Genomic DNA, 15,179 nt, shown 5'->3' with positions numbered 1-15,179 from the left:
GGCTAAGAATTATATATGAGTAATCTGCAAGGTTAAGTATCGTTTGCCCTATCAGGAGAAACTGAAAGACTTTGAAATGGCATAGAAAATACTGGTATTCTTGTCCTGTGAGCCCTGTGACTATGTCAGAGCTATTTTACAACTCTGTAAACTGCAGTAATGAGAGTGATGCGAAAGAATTTTGGCTGGTGGAATGCAGCCACTAATGCCCTATGGACATGAGTTCAGCAAGAATTTGTTAAGTCAATTCATTTCAGCATTCCTGATGACCTTATAGAACTGCGTTTGTTAAACTGTCCTTTGAACTACCTATAACATCTTAGTGGTTTCCTCATTAGTTAATGAGTTACAGAAAATCTCTGACATTTCCATTTCATGTTTGTATGAGTCATGACCTTATCTTGTCGGGTCCCCCCCCCCCCCCGCCCCATCATCATTTAATAGCTCTTTACACAGGTAAGGAAACTGAAACTTCAAAAGCATTTGCTCTGGGTATACCACACCACCTCAACCTGTACCAGTTTTCTTTGAGGTAACTTGCAGGCACATGATGGTGAGAAGAAAGGATACAATATTAGTTATACCAGACCAGTCTCTCCCTCATCTCTAAGAATACTATTTAAAGGTGCGCCTGGGTGGCTCAGTGGGTTAAAGCCTCTGCCTTCAGCTCAGGTCATGATGCCAGGGTCCTGGGATCGAGCCCTGCATCAGGCTCAGCGCCATTGCTCAGCGGGGAGCCTGCTTCCTCCTCTCTTTCTCTCTCTCTGCCTGCTCTCTACCTACCTGCAGTCTCTGTCAAATAAATAAAATCTAAAGAAAAAAAAAAGGAATACTATTTGAAAATCATTATCCCAAGGAAAAGTGGAGATGTTGGGCAGCTTATGAATTCACAGACTGTACCCCATCTCCAACTAAACAGCTCATTTGCGGGATGCCTGGGTGGCTGAGTTAGTTAAGTGTCTGCCTTCAGCTCATGTCATGATCCCAGAGTCCTGCAGTGGAGTACCACACTGGGCTCCTTGCTCATCGGGGAGCCTGCTTCTCCCTCTTCCTGCCGCTTTCCCTGCTTGTACCCTTGCTCTCTCTCTCTGGCAAATAAATAAATAAATAAATAAAATCTTTGAAAACGAATAAAAAAATAAACAGTTCATTTACCACAAAAGGGGAGGACAGTTTGCACAAAATCCCACCAACAGAGGGGGACTAAGAAGGCAACACTAAGGGACACCTGGGTGGCTCAGTCGTTAAGCATCTACCTTCGGCTCAGGTCATGATCCCAGAATCCTGGGATCAGGCCCTGCATCAGGCTCTCTGCTCGGCGGGAAGCCTGCTTCCCCCTCTCCCACTCCCCCTGCTTGTGTTCCCTCGTTCACTGTGTCTCTGTCTGTCAAATAAATAAATAAAATCTTAAAAAAAAGAAGACAACACTCACTCACTCCACATCATCTTCTCCTGAGGTGGAATCATAAAAGAACTGAAAAGGAAATGAAAGAAAACAGCTCTCTTAGGGTGCAGAGGGAACAAAGCAAGGGGAAAGCTGACCTGGAAAGGGAGAGGGGAAAGTGTCCTAATTCAATTACAGAGCAACTGTTTCACACAGAAAAACAATCTGAAGACTGACCTCTAATGAAAGCAAATGTTCACTACAACTCCCTGCAGGAATCAGTACTCGCCTACTTGATAAGGATGACAGACATCTAAGAAGATCAAAGGACTGGGTACTTGCCACCATTCACTCTTCAGTCAATGAAAATCCATTAAAAAGATATCTAAAAATAATCAGCTGTTCTGGCAAGAGAGTATAGTGGAGAAAAGCCTTGAAATTAGGATCAGTTTCAAAAGAGATGTGAAAATAATGCCAATAACACACTCACTGTGCCAGATACTGTACCTAGCACTTTTACATGCACTGCCTATTTAATCCTCCCCAAGCTCCAGAAGAATATATTACTGGTCCCGTTTTCACAAAAGAAAATAAAGTTTAGAAATAAAGAGCCTACCCAAAGAAGACGAGTAGCTTTTTAAGTGCTACAGCTGGGATTCAAACCCAAGTCTGCCTTAGTCTGGAGAGTGTGATAAGCATTTTGAAGGCTGGAATTTGTACAATTCCATTTTTTCCCCTTAAACAAACAAACAAACAAACAAACAAACAAACATCACATAGTTTCCTGATTCTCAGGCACATATCTGCCCACATTTAAACATCTCTGAAATGAGGATATCTTATAGCTGTCAACCTGCGCATGAGGGACATCTTCAGATAAAGATCAAACATCAACATTTGTAGAATGGGGGGCACATGGCTGGCTCAGTTAGTATAGCATGCAACTCTTGATTTCAGGGTCGTCACCTCATGCCCCTGCTGGGTGTGGTACACATTTAGAAAACTAAAATAAAAACAAATTTTATAAAACAAACAAATTTGTTTTATTCAAAACAAAATAAAAACACAACTTGCAGCATGGTTGTCAAAAATCGGGAAGAAAATCTTGGGACTATAGTGGAGCAGCATGGCTGGCTGGGAGGCATGTGTGGGAAACACAGACCCTGATGACCAAGTTAAAAAGTGAATCAGGGGCGCCTGGGTGGCTCAGGCAAAGCCTGTCTTTGGCTAAGGTCATGATCCCAGGGTCCTGGGATCGAGCCCCGCATCAGGCTCTCTGCTCAGCAGGGGACCTGGTTACTCCTCTCTCTCTGCCTGCCTCGCTGCCTACTTGTGATCTCTATTTGTCAAATAAACAAAAATAAAATCTTAAAAAAAAAAAAAGTGAATCAGAGTCCACTTGTGCATGTGAAAAAGTTTTAGGAATACCTTACTCACTTTATGTCACTTCTAACTTCCTTGTTATATATGCACAGAGGTGATATAACAAATTTATGCTTAAGTCTCAAGGACCTCTTTAATAAATAAAATATAAATACTATACTTAAAAAAAAAAATTATAGGGGCACTTGGTTGGCTCTGTCAGTCAGACCACTGCCTTTGGATCAGGTCATGATCCCAGGGTTCCAGGATCGAGTCCCCCATCGGGCACCCGGCTCTCCCTGCTTCTACCTCTGACCTTCTCCCCTCTCGTGTTCTCTCTCAAATAAATTAAAAAACGAAAAACAAACAAAAACAAAAACATTGTAGGGGCACCTGGGTGGCTAAGTTGTTAAGCGTTTGCCTTCAGCTCTGGTCATGATGCCAGGGTCCTAGGATTGAGCCCTGCATCAGGATCCCTGCTTGGCGGGAAAGCCTGCTTCTCCCTCTCCCACTCCCTCTGCCTGTGTCCCCTCTCTGTCAAATAAATAAAATCTTAAAAAAAAAAAAAAACAAACATTGTAGAGGCGCCTGAGTGGCTCAGTCGGTTAAGTCTGCCTTCGGTTCATGTCATGATCCCAGGGTCCTGGGATTGAGCCTCAAGCTGGGCTCCCTGTTCAGTGAGGAGTCTGCTTCTCCCTCTTCCTCTGCCCCTCCCCCAGCTCATGCTCTCTGTCTCTCTCTCATGCTCTCACTCTGTCTCAAATAAATAAATTTTTTTTTTTTTTAAAGATCTTATTTACTTATTTGTCAGAGACAGAGCACAAATGGGAAGCAGAGGTACAGGGAGAAGCAGGCTCCCCTTTGAGCAGGGAACCCAATGCAGGGCTCAATCCCAGGACCCTGGGATCATGACCTGAGCGCAAGGCAGATGCTTAAATGATTGAGCTACCCAGGCATCCCAATAAATAAAATCTTTAAAAAATAAAATAAAATAAAATAAAAAACGTACTTCCAGTTTATACTATAATAGTTTGTATTACATACTTATAAAATATAACTTATACATTTAAAAAAAGCACTGTCATAGTTTAATTGGTATGGTTTCTTCTTTCCCATGATAACAAAACTATGGCATGTCCTACAATCATTTGTATCTAAGATGCAATACAATATCATAATTACAAGCACATGGTAAAGAAAGACCAGACAGTATAAAATAGCACAGAGCACAAATTAAGCCTGCCCCCTGCCTGCTCCCTACAACTTTCCTCTCTAAAAATTACCATTAGCATTTTTAATCTTTTCAGATACTGTAAATACATATACTACCAAAATTACAATATACAGAAACTATTAAACATGTAAGTATCTATAAATGCTACAAACACTACAAAATCTGCCTCTTCCCTTTTTTTTCTTTTTAAAGATTTTATTTATTTGAGAGAGAGAGAGAGAGAACAAGCAGGGGGAGTGGCAGGCAGAGGGAGAAAGAAGCAGGCTCCCAGTTGAGCAGGGAGCCCAATGCAGGGCTTGATCCCAGGACCCTGAGATCATGACCTGAACGAAGGCAGACACTTAACCAACTAAGCCACTCAGGCACCCGCCTCTCTTTTTAAAAACTCTATATTAAAAGGAAAATTTCTTGGGGTGTCTACGTGGCTAAGTTGGTTAAGCTACTGACTTTGGCTCAGGTCATGACCTTGGGGTCCTGGAACTGGTCTTGTATCAGGCCCTGCACTCAGTGGGGAGTCTGCTTCTTCCTCTCTCCCTCCCCCTCTGTCCCTCCCCAGTTCGTGCTAATAAATAAATAACATCTTTAAAAAAAAAAGAAAATTTCTCCTACTTATTTCAACTTATTCTTCATTATAGTTACATGGGACATCTAAATGTTTCACAAGACTTTAATACCCATCAAACTGTTCTCATGGAAAACCTGTTAAGTGGGACAGAAACAACTTATAAGCAAGAAAAGCAAGCATGATTGATCTCTACACTAGATTGCATGTCCACACTTAAGAGAGCAAACAAGTCTCAAACTAAGATGACTAAGAATAAAGGATCTAGTCAGCAAATCTCAAAGTCACTTTCCATGCCCCAGTGCTGAAATACCCCAAGGTTTCTAAGAATTCATGTTACCAAAATGGAAGAGGCACACTTTTTCAACACAAGTCTGCTAAAGTCATATTAAAAAAGGAGAAATTTATTTTTTTCAAAATTACTATAAAATTATTTCCTAATTTCCTAAGATAGGAAGCAGAAGAGTTACATAAAGCGTGAAAAATAGCACTTCTCAAAATTCTTCTAGGGTACTTATGGCCTATCTAAATCAGACTGGATTTACTGGGGGTGGGGGAGTATCTGAAGAAAACTTCTCTGCTAACTAATATTCTAGAGGATATCCTCTAACTAGTTGTTAGGAGAATAAGAGGGTTCAAAGAAATTATGTGGGTTTCAGATGCATTTTTCTAAACTCATCTTCCTCCATAAAACATTGAGGATTAGGGAACATCATGCCACATCACTGATGTGGCCCTCTCTGTTCATCTCCCAGGCTGTAGAGGAACGGCTCCAAACAGGGACCATACTCACATCAGATACCGCAATGGACTGCACATCAGCATTTGCAATGAGATGGTTCTTCACAAGCGTCCCAGTAGCTGAGTCCCAGAACTGCACCTTCCCAGCAGAGTCCACACTTATGACAGTTCCATCAGACAAGAAGGCCACGCCCCATATGATACACTTCCGCTTAGACACACCCATATACTGCCTATCCACCAGCATCTTATGAACAGCGCTCCCTGAAAAATAAGAAAAGCCCAAATTTGAGTAGTACTTACTTCTTTTGTCTACAAAATCCACCTATGGTAGGCATCTATTAAGTTAGCTGCCTGAGCACAGACCAGTGCTATTTAAACAACTACTAAATAGTAGTTATGGTGAACTCAGTCTGGGAACACAAAAATGGTTACCTAAAGACTGTGGGGGAGAAGGGAGAGGGGTGGTTGGAGACTGAAACTGGCAGGGGGAAGAGGTGCAACTGAAAGGAGACATTTGGGACTTCACTTAAAACTGCCTAAAAGCAATGTGTATTACACTTGGCTCTTTTCTAAAACCCCAGAAAAAAGGGGAGAGAAGACAACAGTTGACAAAATGTTGGGAATGAAAAAGGAAACAGTAGTAACTGACATACCAGAGCCCTGAAACTAAGTCTCAAGTCAGAGTGGTAAGACCAAGAAGCCACTTGATCTATACCATGAAATCCTCAAAAGACTCAGGAACTGTGGTATCCCCCAAAACTGGAAAAAGAAGTGAAAATGGAACTAAAAAGAGAAATTGGTTGAAACCATGTTTAAGAAACTTAGAGATCTGGGGCGCCTGGGTGGCTCAGGTGGTTAATTGACGGTCTTCGGCTCAGGTGATTAATTGACTGTCTTCAGCTCAGGTCATGATCCTCGAGTCCTGGGATCGAGTCCCCATCAGGCTCCCTGCTCAGCAGGGAGTCTGCTTGTCCCTCTGACCCTCTCCCCTCTCATGCTCTCTCTCTAAAATAAACAAACTCTTAAAAAAAAAAAACAAAAAAAACCACTTATAGATCTTTCAGGTAACTATCTGCTAACTGAAAAGTCAGGCAACTCCCAAACTTCACCTCAAGAAAGAATGGAGATTCATTCTCTGAAGAGAGAGATCAGGCACAACTGAGAGTGGGATTACTATATGGAAAATAGATAAAGTGAAAATTTATTAACTGAACATTGAGAACACCAGTTTTCTTCTCAGAATGCTGATGACCAAGCTTACTATCACCAGGACATTTTTGGGAAATATGACCAGCCCAAGAAAAAAGATCAAAAAAGCCAATGTCTTCGGAGGTTCCCCAAAATAAGACTCCAGCCAAATCATCCTTCAGTGAAGCCCATGAGCAATCAGCTCTACTCATGTGGAAAGGAAGGTGCTCAGAGACACGTGAGCAAAGCCTGAATATGAAAGGCAGAGGCCACGGAGACTACCAGAAAAAAATAAATACCAGGGAGAAAACAGCCAGAGTGAAGAATACCTGACAAATATCCTGAATAACCTCAGAAAGAAAAGTCCGTATACAATGAAACAAAGAATGCTATAAAAAAGAACCCTCAGGAAACAAACAAGAACTCTGAAAATGGCAGAACTGAAAAGCTCAGTTAACAGGATTTAGATAAAGACAAGGGATGCCTAGCGTGCTGAGTCGGTGGAACATGTGACTCTTGATCTCCATCCTGAAGGTTTTGAGTTCAAGCCCCACAATGAGTGCAGCAATTGCTTAAAAAAAAAAAAAAAACAAAAACTAGGGGCACCCGAGTGGCCCTCATTCCGTGAGGCTGAGTGGCTCAGCCAGTTAAGGGGCTGCCTTCAGCTCAGGTCATGATCCTGGGGTCCTGGGGCTGAGCCCCACATCGGGCTCCCTGCTCAGTGGGGAGTCTGCTTCTCCCTCTCCTGCTGCTCTCTTGTTCATGCTCTCTCACTCATGCTCTTGCTCTCAAATAAATAAATAAAATATTTAAAAATAATAATAAAATCTAAATAAATAAGGAAAAGATAAAAATAAAGATAAACTACCAGGAAGCAGAATAAAAAGTCAAAGATATGAAAAATAAGAAGGGGGAAAAAAGACAAGAATATTAAAGAGCCAACATCCAAATAGTAAAATTTCAGAAAGAGAAAATGGAGAAACTCCTTTACCAAATAATTTAAGAATTTTCTCCAGAGCTGAGGGGCACCGGGATGGTGCAGTTGGTTAAGCATCTAACTCTTGGTTTTGTCTCAGGTCCTGGGACTGAGCCCTGTATTAGGCTCTGTACTCAGCTCAAGAGTCAACTTAGGACTCTTTCTCCCTCTGGCCCTCCCATCGCTCCCTGTCTCTCTAAAAAAAGTAAATAAATCTTTAAAAAAGTTGGGGCGGGGGAAGCACCCAGGTGGCTCAGTCGATAAAGTATCTGCCTTTGGCTCAGGTCATGATCCCAAGGTCCTGGGATCTAGCCCCACGTAAGCTCCTTATTCAGTGGGGAGACTGCTGCTCCCCCTCTTTGTGCTGCTGTCAAATAAATAAATAAAATCTTAAGAAAAAAAAAAATTTCTCCAAGAACTGAAAACTGGGTTTTTTGATTAAAATAATCTACCAATGGGGCACCTGGGTGGCTCAGTGGGTTAAGGCCTCTGCCTTCGGCTCAGGTATGACCCCGGGGTCCTGGGATTGAGCCCCTTGTCAGGCTCTCTGCTCGATGGGGGGCCTGGGTCCTCCTCTCTCTCTGTCTACTTGTGATCTCTGCCTGTCAAATAAATAAACAAAATCTTTAAAACAATAAAATAATCCACCAAGTATCTAATACAATTGATATTAATGGATCCACACATCAAGAAACCCAATTATTACATTTCAGAACAGTAAGTAAGTAAGATCCTAAAAGCTCCTTGGAAAAACAAACCAAAAAACCTATACAAAAGATCTTCCAGAATGACATCAGATTTTATAATAATACTCCATACTGAAGTTCTAAGGAAAAATAATTTCTGATCTAGAATTCTTTCTCATGAACCCCTTCTCATGATCTACCAAACAGAGGAATAAACCAGGAAACTGAATGGAACAGGGGATTCTACCTGAGAGAGAAGTAAAGGAGATCCACGGAATGACAGAAATCAGGGTTCAAGACCTACAGAGGTACAGCAGGACCAGAAACTGGTACACTAGACTGGAGGTCAGAAGACTCTGGGGAGAGAATCGTTCAAGATAAAAGTGGTAGAAAGAAAATCAGATCTATCCGAACCTAATTTATACAACTGGAAAAAATCTGAGGATGAATCAGTAAGACCGATAACATATATACATACATATGTGTGTGTGTGTGTGTGTGTCTGTGTATGTATATATGTGTGTGTGTGTATATGTGTATGTATATATATATATATATATATATATATATATATATATATACACACACCAGAAATATCAGAGAAATTAGCTATAGATGGTTGTCTTTGAGGAGTGAGTGAAGGAATATTGGGGGACTCCTGCTTCCTTCTAACAACCCAAAAGGAGTCCTTTGACTATGCATGTATAACAGGTAACAATAAAAAATTTGTTTAAGCATGGAGGAAAAAAAAAAATGAGACAAACCTGACCTGTTTTTACTTCCCATGTTTGGATTGGCATACAGATGGGCCCACCTAACAAGCTGAACTCATCACTGAAGTATTCCATAAGCCAATTCTGCAGGCCAAGAATTAAGAAAGTATATAGTTCTCTGCCTTTCTGATCTCATGCCTCACCAATTATGCCACTAAGATCTTATGTTCCTCAAAGAGAGGTATCTACTTTTACCAAGATCTGGTATATATAAATAGGTATTCTAACTGGTCATTTGTAGTAAATGTCATTGCTCAAGGGTGAATTCTTAGTAGATAAAACATACATATCCCATGGAATAACCAGGATTCCCCCAAAACAAGCAGTAGCAATCCAAGGAAGGCGAGAAATTCATGGCTAACATCTCACAAGGTTAATGAGATGTTAGGCCCTAAAGGTCACTGAAAGCACAAAGGCTTAAGGTTTTGGAAACCACCAATGCAAATCTGACAAACAAGACCCAAAACCCAAACGAACTTAACAGTCACCTGATTTGACATCAAACACACTAATGTAGTCTATGGAGCCAGCTGCAACGTGGGTACCAGAGGGATGCCAGCAGAGACTCAGGATGCGACCTTGGGAGTTGTACAAGAAAAAGAAAGGGGTATACACATAAATATACAGTAAAAGGTACCTGAGTTCTCCTTTGACCACTATCTATAGTGCTAGAGTTCTACAATCTTAGCTCTCATCTACTGCACTCCTGTTAAGAATGTTTTATAATGTTTCATAATAGATGAGGAACAACTCTACCTTGGAACCATAACAAAGTATATGAAGAATATTACTTTAACAATGTAGAAATGGTTGAAAGGAGTGTAAAAAAACATAACTTTTTGAGGATGATCTGTCACTAACCTAATAAAATTTAAAGGTGCATATTTGGCTCAGCAATTGCACTGGAAATTAATCAAGGAGAAACACTTGCAGGAGTGTTCAGAAATATGTATACTGGAATATGCATTGCTGCCCTGATTATAGGGAGTTTGGTTAAATAAATTATGGAACACAATAAAATGGAATGCCATGCAGACTGGCATGATTGACATGGATGGATATCTGTGCTACACCAAGTGAAAAAACAAACACAAGCACTCCCGTGTAATTGTTCATACAAATATACAAGATTACTTCCAAAATCTTTGGGAGTAATCCAATACTTCCAAAATCTACTACTGCTTATGAAACAGAAGAGATACTTATTTTCTCTTTCACACTTGGCTAAACACAAATTGTGAATAAGCATTATATCATTTTTGTAATTAAGAAAGAGGGGTGCCTGGGTGGCTCAATGGGTTAAAGCCTCTGCCTTCGGCTCGGGTCGAGGTCCTGGGGTCCTGGGATCGAGCCCCACATCGGGCTCTCTGCTCAGCAGGGAGCCTGCTTCTTCCTCTCTCTCTGCCTACTTGTGATCTATCAAATAAATAAATAAAATATTTAAAGTTAAAAAAAAAAAAAAAAAAAAAAGACCCAAGGGGCACCTGGGTGGCTTAGTTGGTTGTGTCAGTCTCTTAATTTTTGGCTCAGGTCATGATCTTGGGTTTGTGAGATCAAGCCATATGTCAGGCTCCCTGATCAGCAGGAAGTCTGCTCATGCACTTTAATAAGTAAATCTTAAAAAAAAAAAAAAAGAGGGAACACCCACACCTGGTTGGCTCAGTTGGTAGAGCATGTGACTCCTGACCTTGAGGCTGTAGGTTTGAGCCCCATGATAGGTGTGGAGGCTACTTAAAAATAAAATCTTCATAAATAAATAAATAAATAAAACAAAACAGAAGGAATCAGACTAGCAGATAATCAATATTACTAATGGACACAGAAGACATAAGACAGGTACTATTCTCTAGAAGGTTCAGCAAGCTATGGTCCAACAGCCAAATGAGGCCCACTAATCATTTTTATAAATAAGTTTTACCAAAGCAGAGCCATACCTATTTGTTTAACTACTATCTACGGCTACTTTTATGGAATGAGAGTTGACAACAGTATATGGAAGGCAAAACCTAAAATACTTACTACCTGCTATCTTTACAGAAAAAGTCTGCCAACCCCTGCCCTAGAAGTCAGTGTCAACTGGTCTAAGTGGAACATAGAAAACTGTTTAAAAATTCCAGTTTTGGGGGCACCTGGGTGGCTCAGTGGGTTAAAGCCTCTGCCTTCGGCTCAGGTCATGATCCCGGGGTCCTGGGATCGGGCCCCGCATCGGGCTCTTTGCTCAGCGGGGAGCCTGCTTCCTCCTCTCTCTCTGCCTGTCTCTCTGCCTACTTGTGATCTCTCTCTGTTAAATAAATAAAATCTTAAAAAAAAAAAAATTCCAGTTTTAAGACTTTATGTACAACATTAAAACTTCAAAATGAAAATAAGTGAGAATTAACCAAGTGACTTATACAAAACACTAGCTTTCCTATTTTGGATCTCTAGTTTTCTGTAATACTAAAGCAAGTGATCATAACTATGCTACAGGATAAAGAAAGCCTGAGTGAAGGACAACTTTGAGCACATACCCTATATTCAGATAAGTCAGCATATGGATAAAATATTACTTGGATGCATGGGAAAACAGCCTATCCCAAGCAGCACAGAAAACTAACTTCTTAAGGCCACTCACTGCCCCACCAAAAATGACCCTTACTTTTCTGCCGATCAAAATTTCTTTCAAACTGGATTTTGTCTGGAGTGATTTGAAACAGCTTCACAGATCCATCTTCACAGCCAACCTATTAGAGAGAGAAATAGAAAACAGAGAAGACAAGCATTTTGTCTAAATATAAATATAAACTAAATATAAATATAAAAATTCCTTCCCTAAAGCTGTCACTTGCTGTGAAAGAGAAAAAGACTATGTGAGAGAAGAAAAAACTTATTGGTACCAAGAAATTGATAGTGTATTCCTGGCAGCCTTCACGTCCTAGCTAGAAAACAGGCTAATCAGTGACCCAATTCCTGTGGAGAAAATGGAAAAGAAGTAGGATTTTCACAGCACATATCTTCTAGAGACCCATGGCCTAAATAAAAGACCCATTAACTATACAACCTAAATAGAGACACATCAAGATATTTTATAAATCAGTGCAAATCAAACAAGAATCATAGACTTATCCCAGAAAATGAAATATCTAGAAGCACACGTTTTAATAACACTGGGGGTGGGGGGGGCATGTCTTCTCAGTCTGCACTCAAACAATTTTTGAGAAACACTGTGGCAAAACATAGTTCCGAAAGTTAACTTGTGGAAGGACCTCCCAGAACTCTTAACAGACACTAGTGTGTTGTGAATCTACAGAGGGATCTCACATTAACATGCCATATTCTCAAATGATATATACAATAAAACATAAGGCACAAGACAACAAAAACCAGTCTCCACAGCTCCCAATTCCAACTACAGTTTGAGAAATGCTGAACCAAACTAAGCCTCTCATTTCATAAAAGAATAAATGAGGTCCAAAGTAGCAGCAGAAAAGGATGCAAAAGGACAAGTGATTTTTAACTCTCAGTATCAACTCCAATCTTTTATTGGGGCTCCTGGAATCTACATCATATTCGAGTTGCTAAACATCATAATATGATTTAACTTTACCCTCCTGTGAACACAGAGAGGAAACTTTAAGTAAGCACAAGAGAAATCTTGCTTAAAATTACTAACAGTTGGGGGCACCTGGCTGGCTCAGTCAGTAAGCGTGGGACTCTTGATTTCAGGGTTGTGAATTCAAGCCCCAGGCTGGGTCACAGAGATTACTGAGAAATAAAATCTTTAAAATTACCAATACTTGCTTACTGACCAAAAGCTGAGAACCATGGGGACTGACAGCCATGCTCCAAATGGGTCCTCCAAAGGCATCCACGGCATACTTGATGTTTAATGCCTGCAAATCATACTCGATAATTTCTCCATTGAGTCCAGCACTAAAGAGTCGCTGTCCTTTTGCCCAACACAGAGCTTCTGTAGCCCGAGACTCATGACCTGGAAAAAACTACAGAAACATCATAACTTGTCAACCCACCATGAATTAATCAGCTAGCAGCACTGAGTGGTCATAGGCAACAAGGTAGTAATTAAAACACTTCTCTAGAAATAACTAGTGTGGGGTCTTATTCTATCACAAGATCATATTAATTAAGATTTTGTTTTTAGATTCAAATTTTAGTTACCTATACAGTTGGTTTTGTTTCTCTAAGAATTTTTCTGCAAAACCTTTCCAGTAAAATAAAGTTTGTATACAACTCTATTTGACATATCCAATTAAAAAATATATGTAACTATCTTGACTGGGTGATGGTTTCAAAGGTTTATGTATGTCAAAGTTATCAATGTACATAATTTTTTTTTTTAAGATTTTAATTATTTGAGAGAGACAGGGAAAGAGGATGAGCTGGAGGAGTAGAGGGAGAGGGAAAAGCGGACTCCTCTACTGAGCAGGGAGCCCAATGAGGGGCTCCATCCTGGGACTTTAGGATAGCAACCTCGGCCAAGGCAGATGCTTAACCAACTGAGCAACCCAGGCGCCCCAATGTATATACTTTAAATTCATGCTGTTTATAGTATCAATTCTACCATTAAAATTTTTTTTTAAGATTTTATTTATTTAATAGAGAGAGAGACAGCGAGAAAGGGAACACAAGCAGGGGGAGTAGGAAAGAGAGAAGCAGGCTTCCTGCTGAGCAGGGAGCCCAATGTGGGGTTCGATCCCAGCACCCTGGGATCACAACCTGAGCCAAGGGCATACAAGCACTCAGGCACCCCTAAAATTTTTTTAAAATAAAATAAATGAGGGCACCTGGCTGGCTCAGTCAGAAGAGCATGAGACTCTTGATTTCAAGGTCGTGAAATTTGAGCCCCACATTGGGAGGATGTAGAGATCACTAAATTAAAAAAAAAAAAAAAAAAAAAAAAGGAATAAACCTTTAAAATAAAAAATTTAAAAATAATAAACAACGTAGCTCAATCCAGTGTTTCATTCAAGTCTCGGATTTCTAAGTGTTTTCTTAACACTTAAAAGAGTTTTCAGAGTTGGGGTGCCTGGGTGGCTCAGTTGGGTTAGGCCTCTGCCTTCGGCTCAGGTCATGGTCTTGGGGTCCTGGGATCAAGCCCGGCATCGGGCTCTCTGCTCGACCAGGAAGCCTGCATCCTCCTCTCCTTCTGCCTGCCTCTCTGCCTACCTGTGATCTTTCTCTCTCTCTGTCAAATGAGAGAGGGGGAAGCAGGGTCCCTGCCAAGCAGAGAGCCGGACGTGGGGCTCGATCCCAGGACCCCAAGATCATGACCTGAGCTGAAGGCAGAGGCCTAACCCACTGAGCCACCCAGGCGCCTCTAAATAAATAAAATGTTTGGTTTTTTTTTTAAAGATTTTATTTACTTGACAGAGAGAAAGACATCAAAAGTAGGCAGAGAGGGAGGCAAAGAGAGAGAGGGGAGGAAGCAGGCTCCCTGAGGAGCAGAGAGCCCGATGTGGGGCTCGATCCCAGGACCTGGGATCATGACTTGAGCCGAAGGGAGAGGCTTTAAGCCACTAAGCCACCCAGGCGACCCAATAAATAAAATCTTTTTTAAAAAAGTTTTCATACATATCAAGGCATTTTATTCTTAAATCTGCTCAGCACGAAAGGTACAATTTTTCCTCTCTGTTGTTAACAATAGTTGGGAAGAGACTATGGAGAAAGCAAAAGATTAGAATGAATTAATTACTGCTGAAAAAAGAAGAGTTAAAAAAAAAAAAAGAGACACTCAGTAAAGAATGACTGAAATACTCTTTAAACAAGTATTAACTCAGGAGTGGCTCTGTACTAGGCCCTTACTAAATGATGGGAATACAGATATCAATACCAGTGACATAGTCTCAATTTGAAGTTTAGTGGGGAAGAAAAACATTAAACAAACATATGAACTATTATATAATTTTAATCATCATAATGACAAGAAATATCCAGAGTGCAACAAGCAAATAGCTAATAGCACATTTTTCATAGTATAGAATCTGGCCTATTTGCGATGATGACCAATTTTTTAACTTTTTCGGTTCTTCCAGGGTCAACTCCATTAAGTCATCCCTTTTCAGGATTCCTAAACCCACATCATCAGAGTAAGGCAATGCTCCACTAAGATTCTATGTCTGTGCTTAGCTTTACCATAAAATTTACCTACTGTTTGGAAACTGTATACTCATATTTCCTCCACTGGACACTGAGCTCCTTCAAGGTAGGGCCTCTGACACTTGTCATAATGCCTAATACTTGCCACTCATTTAGAAACAATTGCAGAATGTCTAA

The 15,179-nt window shown here is 40.6% G+C and overlaps 1 protein-coding gene across 2 annotated transcripts in view; it reads right to left on the bottom strand.

The window, feature by feature from the left end:
• Positions 1–15,179, bottom strand: part of UTP4 (UTP4 small subunit processome component) — a 36,321-nt gene that overhangs the window by 18,783 nt on the left and 2,359 nt on the right. For both annotated transcript variants that reach the window (XM_032324978.1, XM_032324979.1), the window contains exons 3-6: positions 12,695–12,886; positions 11,545–11,629; positions 9,398–9,487; positions 5,336–5,547 (exon numbers count right to left, since the gene is read on the bottom strand). In XM_032324978.1, coding sequence (XP_032180869.1) covers positions 5,336–5,547; positions 9,398–9,487; positions 11,545–11,629; positions 12,695–12,886 — 579 coding nt within the window. The remainder of the gene's footprint in view (positions 1–5,335; positions 5,548–9,397; positions 9,488–11,544; positions 11,630–12,694; positions 12,887–15,179) is intronic.

Source organism: Mustela erminea, chromosome 19, assembly GCF_009829155.1.
Source record: "Mustela erminea isolate mMusErm1 chromosome 19, mMusErm1.Pri, whole genome shotgun sequence".
NCBI classification, from domain to species: domain Eukaryota; kingdom Metazoa; phylum Chordata; class Mammalia; order Carnivora; family Mustelidae; genus Mustela; species Mustela erminea.
This window is presented reverse-complemented; position numbering and strand designations above follow the sequence as displayed.